This window comes from Bicyclus anynana, chromosome 11, assembly GCF_947172395.1.
Source record: "Bicyclus anynana chromosome 11, ilBicAnyn1.1, whole genome shotgun sequence".
Lineage (NCBI taxonomy): Eukaryota > Metazoa > Arthropoda > Insecta > Lepidoptera > Nymphalidae > Bicyclus > Bicyclus anynana.
Window position 1 is genome coordinate 8,211,665 of NC_069093.1, and position 23,630 is coordinate 8,235,294.

Below are 23,630 nucleotides of genomic sequence, written 5' to 3' on the forward strand. Positions count from 1 at the left end.
ACGTACAGAATTGACTTCTCTACAGATTTATTATAAGTAAAGATTTTAAATGCGAAGTATATGTGAGTTACCTACCTTTTCCCAGCCAAACCGCTGAACGGATTTAGATGAATTTTAGTAGATGATAGATACTTCTATCACGGTAAAGTAAGTTCAATATTTTTTTTGCGAGATTGTGAAAAACAGTTTTTTTCGCGAACTGAATCGCGGCTGTTATATTTACCTATCATAGATTTAGATAAATATTATAAACATGAAATGTAATCTACGCCGAGTCAAGGAAAGAGTTATTACAGACAATTAGTGAAGTGCAAAAGTCACCTGTTGTTTATCTTTTATTCAGGGTTGAATTCATAATTAAACAAACCTTAGGCACTACCTAAGTAGTTAAACCAACGTTTTGAAATTCGCCGGTAACTTTACCTAATTACGACACAAGATAAATTTGCTTTCTAAGATAGATTAGAAATCATAAATATTAACGGTTATCTCGTAAAATAATCCTATCAACATTGTTATTGTAGGTTGAAACCGCTGAAAGCAAATTTTTGTCACGTGTTTTGTAGAAGAGGCAAGACCAGAAACGCGTAAAATATAAATCCATATCTCCAAAGTTTACGTTCTCATAAAAGTCCAAGGCGATGATAACGATTATACCGAATTTAAAAATTACAAATTAGTGCAAGGAAAAGTACGATTCATTTATGTTAATTTTATTTTGTCTGACTGAAAAAATATCATAAGTGAAACTTTTTTTGAAAATACATATTGCTTGATGCTTGCTCCGTAAGGAACTTAGCAGGTAAGTATAATAAGAAAGAAGATAAGTCACGGAGAGCTAAGCTAGTTCTACACGTAGTAGTAGTACACAATCACAATCTAATTTTCCTCATAGCGTACTTATGTTCTGCGTGGATCCTAGTCTTAAATTACATGATTTTCACGAAATTATTCACGTAAAAGGTTTAAGTTTAACATTTGACAAAAAATATCAATATCGTGATGACATTAATGATTTATAAATTGTCGAAAACATATTATCCTGACTGATAGTTTCACTGGCTAATAATAATACATAATCAAAATCGGTCCATAAATGACGGAGTTATCGCTGGACATACATAAAAAAAACATACATACAGCCGAACGTAGAACCTCCTCATTTTTGGAAGTCGGTTAAAAATGCGACATGTACGACATTGCCAAAAAATAAAATGTGTGAAGAATTTAATTCCAAATCCCTAGTCGTACGTCGGATACCTTAACCTAGTAGAGAACTATTTAGATCAGTGGCGTAGCCAGGTAACCAAGGGCCAAGGTGCATAAAAAAATGGGGCCTCATTACTATCTAAACTGGTTAGATTTTAAGTAAAAATATTAAGTAGGTATATACAAATAGGTAGAAATGCTAAGCTAGTTAATAATCAGCTTTTTTTTGTTTTTGAAATTTTCTAAGTTCAGTTCTGTTAAAGGGGACCTGGGTTAGGCCTTTTTAAAAAAGAAATTGGTATATCGAGTAAGGTGCGAGTGAAAAACAGTCTTGCTCGGTAGCTAGTTTATTACTGATGACACAATGAATTGACACTCGTTATATACTACATCCCTCCAACACTAGTTTGGAAACCTGGAACAATATATACATAACGGGTATTTTTTTGCGTTTACTTACTTAAAATACTGTCTATAATCTATACGTTTTCTAACTCTTCTACGAGTAGATCGCCAGACATCGGGATTAGAACTGTCAGAACTAATTGGCTCATTAACTAAATCGGAACCTGGTACGTACAACTTGTTTTCACCGTCTTCCCCAGGCTCCGCCCCTTTTTCGCCAACCGTTTCTCTTTGGTCCGTAAGGTCTTGTCCTTCATTTTCAGCGGCAGAAGGACTACTGCCTGTCTGAACCTGCAAGTCCCTCTCCTCCACCACAGCAATGTCAGGAGGGGGCGGAGAAGCCGGTCCAGAAGCCGGTGGCTCAGTAAGCGACGGCGCGGGGACTGACGGATGCGGTGAAAATGGCGTAACTGAACTATGAGGCGTTTGTAGACAATCATCGAAGTTTACATCACTTCCAGTATACTTTCTGACCTGGTCAATATGCCTGTTACAATTTGTCTTATAATCTTCAAAGTAAATTTGTAACATTCGCGATCCTATAATTTTTTTAACTACGCCCACGCACCAGATACCTTTTTTCGCAATATACCATTTAGCCCAAACAGTTTCACCTACAATAAAATTACGACTTTGATTTAATGTTGGCTTGTCTTGTTTATCAAATTGCTTAGGCGGTAAAATTAAATCCAATCTAGATCTTAAATTCCGACCTATCATCAGCATAGCCGGTGTGGCCCCTGTTGCGCAATGTACACTATTTCTATAGTTAAAAAGAAAACTAAGGAGTTTCTCATTGACATGTTTTTGGCATTTACCTTCAGATAGAATGCATTTTATCATTTTTTTACATGTTTTTACAGAGTTCTCTGCCTGTCCATTGCTAGCTGGATGATAGATCGGTGACGTAAGGTATTGTATTCCGTTCATTCTACAAAAGTTATGAAATTCCGCCGAACTTATCTTAACATCATTATCCGAGATTAGCACAGCGGGAACGCCAAATTTAGAGAACATTTCTTTTAACTTAAAAATAAGCGCACCGGTAGATGTGCCCCGGTCCATATAAATGCATTCTAACCATTTAGAATATGCATCCACGACAATTAAATAAATTGACTGGCCGATAGAAAAATAATCTAGGTGGATTCGATGCCATGGCCCCGGCGGGCGAGGCCACGGCGCCGGCGGCGCGCGCGGCGGCGCACTGCGCAGGCCTGCGCACGTCTGACACGAGTTCACCATCCGTTCGATTTGCGAGTCGATCTGAGGCCACCACATTTTTCCGCGAGCCATATTTTTAGTTTTTGTTATGCCGAAATGAGATGAATGTAGTTCTTTTAACATACTTTCTCTGTAGGCGACCGGAATTACTATTCTATGGCCCCGTAATAAACAGCCATCCACCACTTCTAGATCTCCTTTACATAGGAAATACGGTAATATTGATTTACACCTTATTTTCCTAGGCCAACCTTTACTCATGTATTTCATTACTGTTTTCAGTACCTTGTCCTCCGCGGTCGCGTGTCTAATATCACTGAACAATACCGGTTCCGCGTTCGACTCGAAGAATAAGAAATATTTAGCGTAACCGTCCTCTCGTTCATTATCTAATGTTACCGATATGGGTGAGCGAGAAAAGAAATCTGCGATTTGGTTATTCTTGCCATCTATATACTGTACTGTATAATTATAAGCGGATAATATTACTGCGTATCTTTGTAAACGTAAGGCAGCAGTGACAGAAATGCCTTTGTTTTTACCAAAAATAGATAGTAACGGCCTATGATCCGTCTTCAGTATAAACGGTTCCTGACGTCCATATAAATATTGATGAAAATATTTCACACCAAAAATTATAGCCGTCGCCTCTTTCTGTATTTGGCTATAGTTCTTTTCGCTCTGCGTTAAGGAACGGGACGCAAATGCAATAGGGCGCTCGCGGCCTTCGGCGTCTCTGTGAGCGAGTACTGCTCCCAAGCCACACGGCCCCGCATCCACGGTGAGGAAGAGGGGGGCGGCGGGGTCGAAATGCGCTAAGACGCGCTCGCTAGCTAGCTCGCGCTTCACGCTCTCGAATGCCGCTTGCTGCCGCTCGCTCCAATGCCACTGTGCGCCTGAGCGTAATAACTCGTGCAGTGGACTTAGCAACGCCGACGCACCCGGAATGAATTTCCTATAATAATTAACGACTCCCAAAAAACGCTTGACCCCGAGCACGTTCGCGGGCGCGGGCGCTTTGAGTATCGCTTCGACTTTCGTAGGACATGTTTTTAACCCTGTCTTATCTATCACGTACCCTAAGTACGTCACACTATTTTTGAAAAAAACGCATTTGTCTTTTTGCAAACGTAAACCTGCGTCTTGCAATCTACCTAAAACCGAATGAAGTCTAGACATATGAATTTCCCTTGTTGGTCCAGTTATACAAACATCATCTAGCCAGACGCTAACTCCATCCAGCCCTGCTAATAATGTTTCCATCGCTCTCTGGAATATTGCTGGGGCATTAGCTAGCCCGTAAACCAGACGGGTATAAGCGAACATCCCTTTTTCAGAATTGATAGTCGTAAGGTTTTGAGATGACTCCGATAATTTAAATTGATTATAAGCATTACTTAGGTCAATTTTCGAATAACACTCTCCCCCTCCTAGTCTAGAAAAAACCTCCTCGATCCTAGGTAAGGGGTATTTATCTATCTTTAGGTCTTTATTTAATGTACACGAATAATCTCCAGCAATTCTTAATTTCCCGTTTTCTTTTAGCACTGGAACTATCGGGGTGGCATACTCTGAGTGGTTAACAGGCTTGAGAATTCCTAATTTAACTAATCTATCGAGTTCCGCGTTAACTTGGTCTCTCAATGCGAAAGGAACGGATCGTGGCTTAAAAAACTTCGGTTTCGCATCATCTTTTAAGTGCAATTCAACTTCAAATTTATTAAAACATCCTAAATCATCCTTCCAAATCTCTGGGTATTGACTTAACAACCGCTGCACATCTTCAGTAGGCCTATTTTTACAAATTAAATTATTATTATTAGACGATACAAAAGAAATTCCAAACTTAGCCATAAAATCACGACCTAGTAACGGGGGGCCCCCGTTTTTAATAATATAAAATTTAATTTTATTTGTTTTATTATTATAAGTAATTTCACCAATAAAATATCCTAAAGGTGTAATTTTATGACCAGTATATACGCACATTCGCAGATCACCATTATGTAGTTTAGAATTCTTAAAATATTTTAAATAAAAATTCTCTGATAACACAGATACACCCGAACCAGAGTCTAATTCCATATGTAACTGAGTATTGTTCACGTTTACTGTTAATAATATGGGCTTATAGTCTACGTACCTCATGTTAAAAAGGTCACACTCCCTGCAATCCCTCCCTGCAAGAGGGTCTTGGGAACACCCTTCCGATTGTGCACCGATGTTATGCACATTAGATTTATTTTTGCACATTTTAACTAAATGCCCTCCCCCACAGGATCTGCACTTCAGGTTACGGAACCTGCACTTATCGGCACTATGGGATCGCAACCCGCACACACTACAGCGCTGCATTACACTCGATCTATCCTCCGATCGACTCGGCTTGGCCTGAGCCTGGCCGTGGCCAGCCTTCCGCTGCTCACCGACGCGAAATACTGGCTCCTCTTTCACGACGACGCGCGCCTGTCGCGCACAAGCCGTCTTCTGTGCCACTTCCAAGGCTTGTCCGAATGTCAAGGTTTTCGAATCACATTCGAAGAGTTTATCACGCTCCGGCCCTGCTCGGAAGCCCAGAACGAAACGGTCGCGCAGGAGCGTGTCCAGCTCAGCACCGAAGTCACAATATACGGCCAACCCTCTTAGCCGTGCCGCCCATTCTTCGATACTCTCACCGTCCGATCTGCTTGCTTCGTAGAATTTTGCCCTGTCTGCGAAGGTCGACCTTTTTGGCGTAAAATGCTGGTTTAGCACTTCTACCAGCTCAGTATAACTACATACTTCGAGCTTCTTTGGGTGCACCAAATTTCGAATTAGCCGATATGAGTCATCCGAGAGATGTGTCAATAACACTGCACTTTGACTATCATCAGAGATTTTATTTAACTTTATAAATTGTGTTAATTTACTGTGAAACACTTCCCACTCATTAATTTTATAGTCAAAAGAGGCTAAGTTTCCGAGATAAGAACTCATTTTTTATTTTTTATTTTAAACGCGGGTATGTACACGACTCGTCGCCAGTTGGTATATCGAGTAAGGTGCGAGTGAAAAACAGTCTTGCTCGGTAGCTAGTTTATTACTGATGACACAATGAATTGACACTCGTTATATACTACAGAAATAATTGACAAATTAATTTAAAACAACCGTCTGGCATGGAATCCGGGATGAGACTGAGGGCTAGTCTGGCGGGTGGAAGCTAGTTCGGTTAGGAAGAGGCTTAGGTGGTGAAAAGGTCAGCAGGAAGGGTTGCAGGGAACAGTTATAACACCTCCCTGGGGTAGACTAAACTTCGGGGATGAAAATACGAAGTTTAGGAAGGTGGTGTGCAGGAGGTCAGATGTGACTCCTGATGCTAGGGGATGGTATATCTTCTGGAGTTTGGTTGATCTTGTTGGCCTTAGTAGGGACAACGGGATCAGGTTTTGGTGTTTGATTGATAGGGATGTCCACAGGGGATGATCGGGAAAACAGTATTGGAAAGCTGCGGGAAGGACGGTTGCGTGTTTTAATATAAAAGATCAACTTAACTATAATGAACAAAAAGATTATACATATTATTAATATTAAAATGATAGAATAGTGGGCCTCGTATTTAATAAAAGAGTGTTGGTTAATTATTTTGTCCGCTTCAACGGATATTGATTTTAATTTCGATTTAGTTTCAGGGGTGAAAATGTCTAAGTCAACGTTTTGTAATTTAATACGAGGTTCATTATTCAATTGATTCTTAAATTTATTTAGTTTACAGCAAGAGTCATTTATAATATTGAAATCGCTATGGAAATTGGATACATTAATTCTTATATTATTAAACTTAGGTATTAATCTAGTACTTTTACAATAGGCATTACAATTATTAGGTAGGTTTATAATTCCTGTACCAATTATATTAATTTCTACGATTCTTTTAGAAATACACTCTATGTATAATTTATTACTTTCCGATTGTACATAAATCCAATTGTTATTGTAAAGTTGGTTCCAAATGTCTAAATGTCCATATAGGAGGTCGGTTTGACAATGAGTGGGTAATGAGCTGACAACACTAGAAATAAGTTCACTTTCACAACTCGGGTTTGCACTTGTTGAGTAAACTGTCTTGACGTCACATAAGAATTCCTGGGGGGTTATTACTTTGCACTCTTTCAAAGACTCGAGGTTACAGTATTCGGTTTTATCCTTGGTCAATGCGATATACTTACTACTAGGTACAATGAAAATAAAGGAATCTGGCTTAAAACTATCATGGGGTGTAGGTAATGCTATACTATGATACAAACTAAATTCTTTAGAAGATACTAAAGGTATTCTTAATACAAAGATAATCTTATTATTTAAACTATAACAAATAATATTCGATATATTCATTAGTAAATGGATACGACTTAATTCTAAGGCTACGGGTAATTTAAGATCGGTAGGCAAGTACCTATAATTATCAACCAATTCCTGATACAGTTGCGTAGGAGTTAAAATAGACGGGTGTAGAATGTTTTGACTACTAAGCATGATAGCGTTCATTATATCTTCTAATTGAAATGATACAGTTAGGACAGAGGTTTCCAAACTGTGGAGGATAGAGTCAATATTTGATTTTACTAATAATTTGTTATAATTTTTTGTTACATTTTTTAATTTAAATGAAAGTACGTCCAGACCTTCGTTGAGCCTGGCTTCATTAATTGTTATTGATCGAATTGAATTGTTGAATTTGGAAAAGATAGAGGCTGTGACTAGGATGTTTTCCTTTACTAATGAGCTTATTTTCTTTTCATTGTTATGTAAATTTTGTACGGCGTTATCGTACTTAATAGCATCATCTTCATCTAAAGTTCCGAAAATAGTTTTGGATAGAGTACCTATTCCACCAATCCAGGCACTACGTTTATATTTATTATTACCCATAAGGTGAGCAATAGAGGAATACATGGATGATATATCATTATACCTGACAATCAGTGGTTCTAATGCATTTTGGCATTCTAACTGGCTTGTAGTTTCGATCTCAATCTGATTACATAGGAAACGTGTTGTACCCAAAACAGAGTTAATATTTTTTAAATGAGGCTCGATGTGTGAGATGTCGAAAGGAGTGACCACATCTAAATGGCCATTATTAATTTTGAGTTCGCCCATAGGATCGAAATATATACCGGCGCTTGCGTTGATAGGATGAACATATTGTTGTCCTTGGGCCAGTATGCTGTAAGGAAGAAATTGAACTTAACAGTTAAATTATTCTACTAATATCCTAAATACTAAACTAAATTTAACTTTAAAAATTAGGAAGGGTTCGCGTCCGCGACATTGTTTTCGACGCGTTTTACCTCATCATAATGATGTTTAACATGTCGTCTATTTATAAGTAACGACAATGTGTGGTTACCATGTATTTTCACAACTTTGAATGGTCCTTTCCACACAGGGGACAGGGCTTTACGCATTCTAAGATGGTTTTTCAACAGGACGTAATCACCTACTCTATATTCAACTGGACGAGTTCTAGCGTCATAATATCTTTTAGAGGTTTCTTTGGATTTTTGTAAATATTCTAATGCTTTATCACGTGCATGTTTTAATCGATGTTGTAGAAGTTTTACATAGTCGGGATAAGTGGCTGTAGAATTGTCATTATATATTGAATCTGGTATATGGGGTTTATGGCCAAATAATAATTCATATGGGGAATAGTGTGTTGTTGTATGTATCGCGGTATTGTATGCTAACATGGATGTATATACGTACTGAGGCCAGTTGTCCTGATTCTCGTTTACATAAGATTTCAAGTATTCCTTTAATGTAGAATGTGATCTTTCCAATGCGCCTTGTGTTTGCGGGTGGTACGGCGTTGACCATAGTTGTTTTATTTTGAGGAAATCACACGTTCTTTTAAAGAGATCGGATGTAAAGTTTGTACCTTGATCTGTGAGGATATGTTTAGGTATTCCAAATAGAGATATGAAGTGAAGAAGGCAGTCACTGGATTCTGCAGCTGTGTTACTGCGAAGGGGATATGCTAGTGAGAATTTGGTAAGGTCGTCTTGCATAGTTAGGATATATTTGAGCTTAGCTGTACCGGATTCTGGGAGAGGACCGACAATATCGATTGCTAATCTTTCAAAAGGTGACGTAGAAGTTGATGTTATTACCATAGGTGCTCTATTGGCTTTACGTAGGGCTTTATTAGTTTGGCATGATTGACAGTTTTTAACATAATTTTCTATATCGTTGCGCATATTCTTCCATGAATATCTTTCTTTAATGCGGTTAAGCATTCTAGATGCTCCTAAATGTCCAGCAATAGGAATGTCATGGTTTTCTTTTAGTATTTTGGGAATTTCACTAGGTGATGGGTATATGATGTTGTCATGATAAATATGGATGTTAATATTGTTACCATCGAACAGATAGGCTATTATATTATAAATTTTTGTAAACGAATGTCTGTCAAAAGGGTTTTTGAAGTCAGATATGCTTATTTCATTTACTGTAGGATAGGACATAATTATTTCATCACGGGCGTATTTTAAACTTTTAAATATGTCAGGATAAGGGTTATCGTCGAAATGGTGTACTTTTATATAAAGGAACAGGTAAGTTTTATCTTGAACAGTAAGTGGTAGAAAGGTGTATAATATTCTTTCTTTTTGTAGGAATTCGTCGAGTTCGTTTTGTGTACAGTTGCCAAGAACATCCTGTACGTAGGGCATGGATTCGTCCATGTCTATTGAGGTTGGTATTATTATTAACTTTTGTGGTCCTTTTAGGAGACTTTCATTATGTTCTGTAATATGGGTATTGTAAAGTGCTTTTGTAGATTTTAAGAATTTGTTATAGTTCTCGTCGGATACAGGTAAACCTTCGGATATTGGAGAAGATAAATTCTCAGGTGTTGGAATTGGGGAAACTGGATCGCGTTGTTCTGGTATGGTTGTAGGTAAGTTATCTAAATTTTGCCAGCTAGTCGAAGGTTGAGTATCTGTTTGAAATTCATTTAATATTGAAAGGGGGTCTACAGCAGGAGAGGAATTTAAATTGGGCGGACTTACAGGTTGAATGGGTTCTGTAGGAGTAGGAAGATCTAGGGGAATAAAATCTAAGTTAGTGTTATCAAGTGGGCTGATGGCTGTTCCTAACATTTCTTCAAGGCTTTCTTGAGCGATTATAGGCATTTCAGTGTCGGAATCATGGTGGATATTATCTGTAGTGTTGGGATTTAGATTTTCCCTGTTTTCAGGAAGAATAGGATTTACTGGATATCTGGAAAGAGCGTCTGCTGCTGAATTTAATTTCCCTGTACGGTAAATAATTTCGTAATCATACTCCTCGAGCTTTAATCGCCAGCGTTGTAATTTACTGCTTGGGTCTTTGTGGTTGAAGAGCCATTTTAATGGCCTATGGTCGGTAACAATTTGGAATTTATTGCCATAAAGATAAGGACGGAACGTTTTGCAACCATGCAATATTGCTAATAACTCCTTTTCGGTTGTGCTGTAATTAATTTCGCTTTTATTAAGTGTGCGTGATGCAAATGCCACTGGTTGATCTTTGCCGATTTGTCCTTGAGAGAGGACAGCACCTATTGCATGATTCGATGCGTCACATGTTAATATAAACGGTTTGCTGAAATCGGGGTAAATTAGTAGAGGAGCAGTTGTTAGTTTATGTTTAAGGGTGTCGAATGCGAGCTGCTGTTGGTTTTCCCATTTAAATTGTGTTTCTTTTTTGAGGAGGTTGGTAAGGGATTTAGAAATTTTTGAGAAATCTGGAATAAAGCGGCGGTAATATGAGACCAAACCAAGGAAAGATTTTATGTCTTTGGGGGTCTCTGGTGTTGGGAATTCAATGACTGCTTTAATTTTATCAGGATTTGGTTTTACGCCTTGTTCTGTGATAATGTGACCTAAATAACACACTTCTCGCCTTAAGAATTCACATTTATCAGGTTGGAGTTTTAATTTGAAGTCTCTAATTCTTTGGAAGATGGATCTTAGGTTGAAAATATGTGACTGGAGATCATGAGCATAACAAACTATGTCGTCTAGGTAGACGAAACACCGGATACCTTGGAGTCCCGATAAGGCTGAATTCATAAGCCTTTGGAATGTCGAAGGTGCATTTTTTAAACCAAAAGGCATCCTTAAGAATTGGAAATGACCTTCGGGAACCGAAAATGCAGACTTGGCTTTATCGGCTTCGTTTAGCAGAATTTGGTGAAATCCAGACGCTAAGTCTAGTGTAGAAAAATATTTGCTGTTCCCAAGTTGGTCCAGGATTTCCGTTATTTGGGGAATAGGATAGGTGTCGCCTATCGTGACGTCATTAAGTTTTCTGTAGTCGATTACAACTCGCCACTTTTGTGTATTAGAGGCATCTAGTTTTTTTGGGACTACCCATATTGGTGACGACCATGGGGAGTTTGATGGTTCAATGATGTTTTGATCTAGCATTTTATTGACTTGATTTCGTACTTCAGCTTTATGGATCTCGGGGAAACGATAGGTTTTTGTATGGATTGGTGTTTCTGACGTTGTTTTTATCTCGTGTTTCAGAGCATCAGTGTGTGTTAGTTTTTCACCTGGAAGATGAAATATGTCGGAAAATTCGGAACATAATTGCAAAAGAGCTTCTGCTTCTTCGTTGTTTAAGTGAGAAATACGTAATTGTTCGAGTACCTCTTCGGTTCGGGTAAAAGAGTCGCGTGAGGTGTTAACGTGGTTTACAGGAATATAAGGATATTTATTGAGTTCAGATGAGTCGATAGGAGTCAGCGTTAAGTTAAGGTCTGATTTCAGAGTTACGGGTTCTTCCGATGTATTTACTACTGATATGTTTATCCTATTATTTTTCTTCACACGAACTACACTATTGGCTATCAAAAGACTTTCAGAGATTTTCTGATCTAGTATTACTCCTTCTTTTACTTGAGGGTTACGAACTGAACATTCAATTATGAACTCGGACCTTGGAGGAATCAGATATGATGGTTCATGAAAATGTAATTTTAAGGATGATTTACCGACGTGAAGTAAATTATTGGAGTAGTCAATGTTGCAATTATGTGTATTGAGCATGTCGGAACCTATAATTCCATCATAGGGTAAGTGTATTTTATCAATGACATGGAATCGGTGTGTGATGTTGGATTTGGGTAATTGTAGTTTCAACTGGAAGTGACCTCGAGTTGCTAAGGATTCTTGGGATGAGTCGATACCTTTTAGTTGGATTATTTCCTTCACAAGTTTGGGATGTCCTTGCAATAGGCAGGAGTTTTTAATTAAGCTTACTGATGATCCTGAGTCTACTAGCAGGGACAGTGGTATGTCGGATATTGGAGATTCTACGAGCACATGAGGTAATAACATTATTGCAGGATCGTTAGAGATTTCGAATACTTCAGCTGGTCTTTTTGAAGGCTGTATGGATACAGTGGGTACAGTGGATACAGCGGATACAGTGGATACAGCGGATACAGTGGATACAGCGGATACAGTGGATACAGCGGATACAGTGGATACAGCGGATACAGCGGATACAGCGTTAAGTCCATGTAGCGGACTCGTTTTTGATTTTGGGACACAGTGTTTGGTGCCATTTACTCCATGGTGAAGTCCCGTCCGACACCGAGGCGGGATGGTTGATCGTTTTTTTGTTCGGTTGTTGCATCGACAGTGTCGTAACCTTGCTCTACTAGGTTTTCATCTTCGGGGGACATAAAGTGGACTCGTTGAGGTGGTCTTGTTGGATTTTGTTCGGCTGTGTAACGAGAGTTGTTGTACTGTCTTTTACGACATTGCTCTAGAGTGTGTCCAGGAGCTCTGCAATACCGGCAAATAATAGGAGAAGACCCAACGGTTACATTTGGCCTAGGTTGATAGTTGAGAAATGGGCGCGGACCTTGTTCGCGGCGGTTCAAATTTGAAAAAAGCGGTTGATTTGGTCCACGGCGTACAAATTGTTGATTCGGCCTTGGGAAATTGGGTTTATCGCGCATGTTGAGTGTATTTTGTTTATTTAAGAACTGTTGGATTTTTTCTTCGGAGATGGCAATATTGATCGCTTCATTAAGGGTCTTTGGAGATTTACACCTGACTATGTTGGAAATTCGGGCACTTAGCCCCATTTGGAAATGATGGAGTGCTAATTCCTCCATTGCTGCCGTTCGACCTATCATTTCTCTACTTTTATGTCCGTGGGAGATAGAAATTTCGGTTAGTAATTTGGATAAGTACGTTTCGATCCTTAAAGCATATTGGCTCACGGATTCGTTGTTTATTTGTTTACATTCCTGCAGGTCTGTTAATAAATGAGGGTAATGTTTTCTTTCACTAAACTGGGTCTTTAGGAATTCTTTCAGTTGGAGCCAGTTTGTGAACTCTTTTACTGAGCAGGCTGTTTGTGCTTTACCTTGTAATTGGCAGAGAATGTATTTAAAGAGGATATCTTTTTGAACCTCAGAAGCTAACTCGTAAGCATTGTTGCAATTTACGAGGAATGAATTTAGGGTTTCCCTAGAGCCATCGAATGGTTTTATGAACTGTAATAAAGTTGACAAATCTATTTCTGTTTTAGCAACTGCGGCAACTTTCTTTTTTGAAATTGATCTTGTGGTAGGCCCTGGGGCACAAAAGGTTTCTTCTTCTGTATCAGTTACAGTGACTTCGGGTCTTTCTAATTTAGGACTTTGCGACCTACTTTCTGCCATTTTATTAGATATTAATATTGAATAATTAAAATTAAAAACGAATTACAAAGACCTTATAAAATAACACAATACAACTTTGAGAAGCGCAATGACCAAGGGTTACTCACATGAGTGCTGACAAGACTAGTATTATCATTGTACACGGTGTGCGAGACGTTTCACGGAAGTAGTTATTTGTTGCTAGCCGGCGCTATACCAGCTGCAATGGAGAAAGGCCGGCTACAGCACGAGCAGTGCGCAGCAAAGGGCCTTTAGCAAGGCACAGGATCTTGCAGAAGTTTCACTCACAGTTTCACTCACAAAATACAAAACACAAAACACATATAGGTACACAATTTTGTTTTACAGATTTTTCACAAAACGATTTACAGATACGGAGACGGTACCGGGGACTTTCCAAGAAATCCCTTTACGCTGCCACCAAATGTTAAAGGGGACCTGGGTTAGGCCTTTTTAAAAAAGAAATAATTGACAAATTAATTTAAAACAACCGTCTGGCATGGAATCCGGGATGAGACTGAGGGCTAGTCTGGCGGGTGGAAGCTAGTTCGGTTAGGAAGAGGCTTAGGTGGTGAAAAGGTCAGCAGGAAGGGTTGCAGGGAACAGTTATAACAGATCACGATGTTCTGGTTAGAATTCGAGGGCCCCATTGCACTAGCCCCTGGATAGCTACGCCATTGATTTAGATTGCGCAAAATTGCAAGATAATTCAAAACGTCACCGTGACTACAAACTGTAAGTACTAGACAAGTATCTGTTATAGGTAATGGACAAGACTTGATGGCTAATCATCGCAGCTACCGGAATTTAAATAATAATACGTAACTACGTAAGTGCTCTTCGCTTTCCCTATTTAAGTAGCTCTTGGAACAGGCACCTATAATATCTATAATTAGATATTGTTGTTTATTTTCTAATGGACGTAGTTAGGGAGCATTTTCGGCACCATTCATATCAAAGTCAAAATACATTTATTTTAAACAAAATAATTTTTAATACTACAATCCTAGAAAATTAACTGCATATTAATATAGAATGTATATGTAACATACTGTAATAAATAATATAGAATTCCGTCATTTAAAGTAATATTTTATTTTTTGATATTTATTATTATTAGGTATTCTTACGATATACAAAATATAAATAAATAATAAGTATTTATATTTTGTGACATTATTTGTTTCGTAATTCGATAAGTGGATTGCCCGGCCCTGGCGCCCTCTAGATGCATGATTATGTATTATGTACTCGTACATGCAATGCCTTCGTGAGAATTGTTAATCAGTTCACTATGAGATGACTACAATTACTTATAGTTTAGTAATCATCATCATCATCATCATCACATCAACTAATGGACGTCTACTGCAGCACATACCTTGACTTTTTGTAGGGACTTCCAAAAACCACGATCCTAGCGATTCACGAGTTGCTTGCAATTGCATACGACTCAGTGACGTAGCGAAGGTACCTTGGAGGGGACTATTCAAATTAGATGAGGAACTCAAATGAAGGGTAAAGATTTCTCACAAAAGAAACAAAAATGCTCGCTTAAAATAAAAATTGATAGTGACTTAACCGTCAGGATGTTTACAACATTTGGGGACACGCTTAACCAAGAAGTCCTTTTTTCAACATTTTCCATTTCTAAAGTGAAAACTCTGCAGTTTTTTTATGTTTTTTTTCCGGGAAGCACCCGATTAAGTAAGATGGATGGATGGATTACATTTTACAAATTTATGCTTTTAGACGTAAGGGGCCCGTATCATTGTTACGGCTGATACTGCACTAGCTACGCCCCTGATCCGACACCCTACGTTTGAGTAATACGAAGTCACAAAAAAAAACATATACCTAGGGTTTTTTTTTATTCTTTACAAGTTAGCCCTTGACTACAATCTCGAGTAGGTAATGATGCAGTCCAAGATGGAAGCGGGCTAACTTGTTAGGAGTAGGATGAAAATTCACACACCTTTCGGTTTCTACACGACGTCGTACCGGAACGCTGAATCGCTTCGCGGTACGTCTTTGGTAGGATGGTAACTAGCCACGGCCAAAGCCTCCCACCAGCCAGACCTGGACCAATTAAGAAAATCTCAATCAGCCCCGCCGGGGATCGAACCCAGGACCTCCGTTTTGTAAATCCACCGCGCATACCACTGCGCCACGGAGGCCGTCAAAAACCGGTATACCTGAGAAATAAATTGTTAAAATATAATGATTCATAATTATTTACTTACTTTAAAGATTTGTTTTACACTATCAGCTGGCAAAATAAAAGAGGCTTGTTTAGATTAAATGGTGCCTTTGATTTACTTATTAAATAAGATAATGTAATCAGGAACAATGAGCTGGATCTGAATTCTATTTGCTATACTACAGTAGTTCTGTCATAAAGATACGTAAGTATCTATTTATGCGAAATGATCTCAGGATTAATATTCAAAGGCAAAATTATTGTATTGCAAATAAAGCAGCATTATTTGAACATAGGAATCTAACTAGACAATATGACAATATGCAATGAGAATTCATCAACAAATAACAACCCATATTCGGCTCACTGTTAAGTTCGAGTATCCTAAATAGGCTAATAGTGCACCACGCTGGCCCAATACTGATTGGCAGACTTTACACACGTGAGATAATTGAGAAAATTCTCAGGTATGCAGGTTTCCTCACGACGTTTTTCTTTCACCGTTTGAGACACGTAATATTTAATTTCCTAAAATGCATATAACTGAAAAGTTGGAGGTGCATGCCCCGGACCGGATTCGAATCTACGCCCTCCGAATTTAACGCAGAGGTTATATCCACTGAGCTATCACGGTTCATAAGAGAATTACTATATTAATTACTAATTCAGTGACTTTAAATTCAGTTCTGATATTATCAGAAGTATTTTCACTAAGCAATTTTTTTAACAATATTTGCCATATCTTTTAAATATGACCAATATTCCCATTCTTTTCCAACTAGTCAAAAAAGACTGTGTTGGAAATACGGGGCGGGATCGAACCCCAGCCCGCTGTTATGAGTCCGGTCTCTTTACCGTTGAGCTATTGAGGCTTTTAACTAATACATAAAATAAACCTATAATAATGATTGGTGACATTTACATCTATACCTAAATATCTTTCTAATTCATGATAATTAATTAACAGCTTGTCCTTCTATAAAGGACCTGTATCGATCTCAACTTTTCCTCTGCGCCTTGCCATTCTCGTCCATTCAGTGCCGGCTGATTTCAAGAAATTAATAAGTAATTATAGATTATATACGTAATTGAAATTAGGTATTAAATTATGTAATAACTAATAATAAAGAAATGCATAAATAACATACGTATATATTTTACATTTAGTACAATATAATAAATAGGTACAATATAAATATAATATAATAATAAGCCGTGATAGCCCAGTGTATATGACCTCTGCCTCCGATTCCGGAGGGTGTGAGTTCGAATCCGGTCCGGAGCACCTCCAACTTTTCAATTGTGTGCATTTTAAGAAATTAAATATCACGTGTCTCAAACGGTGAAGGAAAACATCGTGAGGAAACCTGCATACTAGAGAATTTTCTTAATTCTCTGAGTGTGTCAAGTCTGCCAATCCCCATTGGGCCAGCGTGGTGGACTAATTGGCCTAACCCCCTCTCTTTCTGAGAGGATACTCGAGCTCAGCAGTGAGCCGAATATGGGTTGATAACGACGATAACGACATATAGTATCGTATAGTTCCTACCCTAATTTAAACCCTGTGCACGCCACGGCTATATCTAACTGTAAGATAATGTACATGTTTAATATACACGTAGTAGGCAGCTTAAGGTATAATCTGAGAGCAAATCTCGCAGATAGCTATCTCAGTGTATTGGTTCACAATGTTATCGGGAGGAGCAAATATTGGTACAGACGCAGTCAGCTTCCACAGTGACCTTGCGGTACCATGAATCTATATTAACCTGAAAATATCACGTCTTTATGCAAACATTTCCCTGTGAGAGAGAGAGAGAGAGAGAGAGAGAGAGAGAGAGAGCAGAGCTTACTTGCTACCGCGAATCATTTGCGTCACTGCGGTTGCAAATAATAATGATTGCATTGATTACTGCTATCACCTATGTTATATAGTCTACTCATAATTGTTTAGATAAGAGATAAATTTGATAACAAGTAGGTATTTATTAAAATCTACGAATTCGTCTCATGAAAAGTTTTAGTGCAATATGTAACATAAGTGGGACATCGTCATCACGTTCATCAGTAATGATTTATTTTAATTATTAACAAAATTAAAAACTCATTATTATCACTGTCTTGAGTACGATGAAAGTGACATGGTTTTAGATGATTTTTTATATACAGGGTGCTCGGGAGTGTTTTCCATAACTATAGGGTTATATTCTTTAACAAAAAATAATTCAAAATGTTCTAAAATAAATATTTTCGGAGTAAGTATCTTTTGTAAATATATCTTGAAATGTGGCCTATATAATAATGACGTATTATATTTTAAAATACAACGTTGTCGCTTTGATATAGGCGTGTGTCACATGGTTAGTCGGTACCTATTATTTGAATTACTTTGTATGAAAACATATTTATTTTTGTAGTTAACAAAACATTATGCAGTTCAGTTCCTATAAGTGGTCTCGTTAATACCTTTAAGTTATGGGAAATACTCCCGAACACCCTGTATAAATAACGCTGTCTTAAATGTTAAGTACGATGAAATTGACATGTTTTTAGATGGATTTTGGACAGAATAACGCTAGTTTTAGCGGTTTTTCTATTGCAGTATTATGAAATGAAATAATGAAACGAATTGTGTGACATTGTGGAAAATAAACATTTTCAGGCAAAGTCCAGCATTAGATTGTCCGTCTCTCGAGAAGGGTGACGGCTACACACAATCAGAGTTTCTGTCTCGACTCGCCCACGAATGCCGCTACGACCGGCTTCTGCTGCCCACGTACCAGACGGGGGAAGTCGTCTACGTGCATGCCAGCGCTTACGTCTATTTCATACAGCCAGCTGAAGCACATGATTTGGTAAGGAGAATAACAATCCTGAGATCGCAGGCAGTTAGGCTGGTTTTAGAGTCACGCTCATCGGACGCTGACTGTCGGCGCTGACAGCACGGCGCATAGCGCGCCGACCACCGCACGCGCTGATAGCTACGCGTTATTCTGAAACGCTCCCTAGGTGTTCATACATTTCGTCTGTCAGCGCCGACGGTCAGCGTCTTGTCAGCGTGACAGCGTGATTTAGGCGTTCTGAATTTAAAATTTTCTATTACCGCACAGATATTAGGCGGTTAGACTGAGTTGCCTGTCTGCTCGGTGCTATAAAGTCAAAAATCTAATGTTGAAAGAACGCAGCAAGGCAGAACCCAGAAATCATAACGCCTGAACTCTTTCTATCTGCGCGGTATCTACTCGTAATGCCTTATTGTTAATAGTTTTTAGGAACTAGCTAAAAGGGATCAGCAACAACTTGCATGCACTATATAACCTAAGCTAACCTGACTATATAACCTAAGCTAACCATAGAAGTGGATGCAAGTTGAAACGTAGGTATTCGTAAATTGGAAGTCCTGTTGACACGACCAGACTTTCTTTACATTCCGATTAAGGTTAAAGATCTATAAGTCATCATCATATGTACGGTTTTTTATAGCGCAAGCATAAATATGTTTTCTGTGGCTTAAGAAACCGTTCGATTTTTAAGCAGTCGACTCTTCCGGTTGTATTCATGATCAAATAAATATTGGTTACAGAATTTCAAACTACATTTCCTTCTTCAACTACGATGGACAGACCCGCGGCTGGCATACACGCTGTACTCTCCGGAACGTACAAAGATCATTGGGGAGAGTGATCTCCGACAAAGGATATGGGTGCCTCACTTGTACATGTCGAACGAACAGTCCTCCAGCCTCATGGGCACGGATAGCAAAGACGTCCTCATCTCAATAGCACCAGACGGAGAAGTGTTGTTCAGTCGACGAATGCAAGCTGTTCTATATTGTTGGATGAATCTCCAAAAATTTCCTTTTGACGAGCAAAAGTGCTCTATGAATCTCGAAAGTTGTAAGTTTAACCTATATTAAAACATTGTTGTTAGCTATTAATGCTTATCGCTTACGCTTTTATCTTTTTAATTATAAACGTGATATTATTTACAAAGCCTATTTATGCACACGGGATTTGATGATGATAATACGATACAATAATAGTATTTTTTTATTAAACTACTCAACCAAAGCTGAAACAGATATGAGTAAAATATGTAAATATGAAATGTAGTAGGCCAATAAAGCTAATTTATTATTGTATTTGCAAAGGCAATTGCAATACAAAATTACATATTATATACATATATTTTTTTCATGTTTCAGGGAAATACAATGCATCAATATTACGTTTAATGTGGGAAAAAGACAACCCAGTTCGATTGTCCACAGAGCTTCACCTGACTGAGTATTCGTTGCTGGATTATTGGACAAACGAATCCGTAGTTCGAGGCGATATAGTAAACATGCGTTTGGGAGGAGGTAGATGTAATGTCGTTTTGTATGTTTGTGACGTCTTTTATTTTTTACATTTTATTTAGATACTCAAAGGTATTTTTAATTTCAGCGGGAAATTACAGTGCATTGAAATTCACGTTTAAGTTGGGCAGAGAAGTTGGTTATTATCTTATGGATTACTTCATTCCATCTATGATGATAGTTGCGATGTCGTGGGTCACATTCTGGTTGCAGGCTGATGCTTCAGCACCTAGAATTACTTTAGGTAAATATTCCTTCATTTGTATAATTAAAAGAAAATACACATACGTAATATTATCTAATCTAGCTATTAAGTAATCTTCGTCGATTGACAACAAACCATGTTTAAAGCTTTAAAATAATCTCATTTCTTTATTTGTATTAAAATACTTGTTAGAATTAATTGTTGAGCGTCAATAGCTCAACGGTAAAGCGGTCGGACTCATCACCGAGGGTTGATGATTCGATCCCCGCCCCGATGGACTATTGTCGTACCAACTCTTTCCCGACTAGTTGGAAGTGAATAGGAATATTGGTCATAAATAAAAGATATGGCAAAAATTAAAAAAAAAAAAATCCCTATACATTACTTATTTTAAAGAGAATCGAGTCCAAATATGATTTGGAGTTTTTATTGTTATTTCACGATTCTTGAACTTACGTTCAATTCATTTGAAATATAACAATCCTACGTTGTCAAATTGTCTTCAAATTGTTTAGAATGTAATATTCAGCAAACATAATATAAGCATCTTTAACCGACTTCAAAAAAATGGGTTCTCAATGTTTGTTACCTCATAACTTTATAACTCGTCATTTATTAACCAATTTTGGAAATTCTTTTTATGTCTGAAATAATATAATTCCAGATTGGTCCCATTTCATTTTCATGAAAACCAGCTTAGTAATTTTGCGTTAAAATCAAAATAACTGAAATACGTCCTTGAAGTCGGTTCCAATTTATGTAAAAAATATTATTTTATAACAAATTAACACATCCGCGAATACTGTGACGATCGTCAGGTCACATGAGAGTTTGCACCCAAAGTAAACTTACGTAACATATGTAACGGATTGTGTTTCAGGAACAAGTACTATGTTGTCATTTATCACACTCGCGTCGTCACAAGCGAAGACATTGCCGAAGGTCTCGTACATCAAAGCGAGTGAAATCTGGTTCTTGGGTTGTATCGGCTTCATCTTCTCTGCGCTGGTGGAGTTCGCTTTCGTCAACACTATTTGGCGTAGAAAGTACGTTGTACATTTAATTTTTTTAATATATTATAAGTTTCCAATAATAAATCTGTAGAGAAGTCAATTCTGTATATTTCTGATGCCAAAAATGCACATTTTTGTCTGTCTATCTGTATGTTCGTTATAGAAACAAAAACTACTTGATGGATTTTAACGAAACTTAGTACAATTGTTGTTTATACTCCTAGGCAGGTTAAAGTATAATTTTTATCACGCTACGATCAATAGGAGCAGAGCAGTGAAGGGAAATGTTGGGAAAACGGGAGAAGTTACTCCATTTTTACAGTGATACTACTGTAAGGGCTGGATTATAAAGGTCTAAGGGCGAACGAAGTCACGGGCGTTCGCTAGTTTATTCTAAGTTTCAAACTGAGGTTCTCAATTAACTGATTATCACCCAAAACACAAGCTACGCTTATTTTGAGGATATTGTTGTGCGCCCAAGACTTCGTCCGCGTGGAATTCAGTTTTTCAACAAATTCCGCGGGAACCATGGATTTTTCCAGGATGAAAAGTAGCCTATGTGTTAATGCAGAGTAAAATATATCTCTATACATTTCAGCCGCAGCGCAAAGGAGGAACAAACATCTACACACACACTAACTTTCGCCTTATTTTTTAAATACATTCAGACTGAGGTTCTCGATTCAAAGCGTATATTTTGTTTGTGATGTGCTTCGCTGTTTCACTTTTGTAGATGCAATTCCCGTAGGAGTAACAGGATAATATAAGTCTTTTGTTACTTAGCAAATAGCGAAAGAATGCTTGCATTTTTTGCCCCTCACATTCCTTTATCTACCTTGAACAATTGCCTTAATTTCTTGAACATTTATTTCCCTAAGGCACACGTAGGGCTATTTTATACAAAATTTGGGCTTCCAAATTACTACTAAAGGGCTATTTTATACAAATACAGGGTCCTTTATACCTACCTTGAACATTTGCCCTAATTTCTTGAACATTCCCCTAAAGCACTCGGGCTATATTATACATTTTTTTTTGCTGGCAGTGCATCCTAATAAATAGTCCTATTACGAATTTCAGGAAAGTGGTGGCTCTAAAGAAGGTGAACAGCAAGTACATCCTGAAGAGCACGCTGACGCCGCGGCTGGCGCGCAAGGAGCTGCAGAAGGAGTTGCAGTCGTCCCCGCAGCTCACCAAGTCGCGCTCCTGCTCCTCCTTGCAGCAGGAGACCAGCAGCGACCCTGCTGGACCTGGGTACAACAACTACCTCACTGTCCATGTAAGCATTCACACTTTATACCATGATATAATGTATAAAAATTGACGACCTCCATGGCGCAGTGGTATGCGCGGTGGATTTACAAGACGGATGTCCTGGGTTCGATCCCCGGCTGGGCCGATTGAGATTTTCTTAATTAGACCAGGGCTGGCTGGTGGGAGGCCTCGGCTGTGGCTAGTTACAAACCCTACCGGCAAAGACGTACCGCCAAGCGACTTAGCGTTCCGGTACGATGTCGTGTAGAAACCGAAAAGGGGTGTGGATTTTCATCCTCCTCCTAACAAGTTAGCCCGTTTCCATCTTAGACTGCATCATTACTTACCATCAGGTGAGATTGTAGTCAAGGGCTAACTTGTAAAAAATAAAAAAATATATATATCATCACCATCATCATTAACAGCCCTTGGACGTCCACTGCGGGACATAAGCCTCTTGCATGGACTTCCAGACAAAACGGTCTGGAGCTGCCTGCATCCAGCGCTCCCTGCAACCCGCTTTCTGGTGCGGGGTCGCCATTTCAGCACCCTGAGACCCCAATGTCCATCAGCTACTAGAACTAAATGCCCTGCCCAATGCCACTTCAGCTTCGCGACTTGCGAAGTTTAAGTCATACGATAATAAGACGAATCGAATACTTTCATAAATCTACGGACGTTAGCAAAAGACGGCTAGTTGTAATACTAGTTATATAATTATAGCTTGGCAACTACGTTCGTAACACTCCCGATGTTGCGCGCGGGCCGGGGGCTTGTAGCAATGAATGAAAAATCCACGACTTCGCACAGACGCGCAGTCTTTCCCCCTGTCGCCCGCATATCATGGGAGTGTTATCAACGAACTTGCCAGACTATAAGTATCTATCATCCAATAGTTTTATCGGATTTTACGTCTAAAAACACTTCACCGTCAAGAAATCTCATCTTATGGGATACGTTAAGGATATTTCTCTCGCGTTTGCAATAAAAAGATGACGTAGATTTCAATCATACAGTCCTTTGCAAACGTTCTAGGAATATTAAAATAATTA

The 23,630-nt window shown here is 38.5% G+C and overlaps 2 protein-coding genes across 3 annotated transcripts in view; one reads left to right on the forward strand and one right to left on the reverse strand.

The window, feature by feature from the left end:
* LOC112052055 (pH-sensitive chloride channel 2) overlaps positions 1–23,630 on the forward strand; it is a 43,977-nt gene that overhangs the window by 16,975 nt on the left and 3,372 nt on the right. The window contains exons 2-7 of one of the 2 annotated variants that reach the window (XM_024090955.2): positions 18,412–18,604; positions 19,333–19,645; positions 19,954–20,109; positions 20,195–20,350; positions 21,192–21,357; positions 22,405–22,603. In XM_024090955.2, coding sequence (XP_023946723.2) covers positions 18,412–18,604; positions 19,333–19,645; positions 19,954–20,109; positions 20,195–20,350; positions 21,192–21,357; positions 22,405–22,603 — 1,183 coding nt within the window. Of the gene's footprint in view, positions 1–18,411; positions 18,605–19,332; positions 19,646–19,953; positions 20,116–20,194; positions 20,351–21,191; positions 21,358–22,404; positions 22,604–23,630 lie in introns of both variants that reach the window. The other variant, XM_024090954.2, reaches the window with a different exon arrangement.
* LOC128198509 (uncharacterized) lies at positions 1,539–5,841 on the reverse strand. The gene is made up of 2 exons (XM_052884348.1): positions 4,982–5,841; positions 1,539–1,624 (listed from the first exon to the last, which is right to left on the reverse strand). Exons 1-2 carry the CDS (start codon positions 5,812–5,814, stop codon positions 1,612–1,614), a joined length of 846 nt encoding a protein of 281 aa, XP_052740308.1. The 5' UTR covers positions 5,815–5,841; the 3' UTR covers positions 1,539–1,611.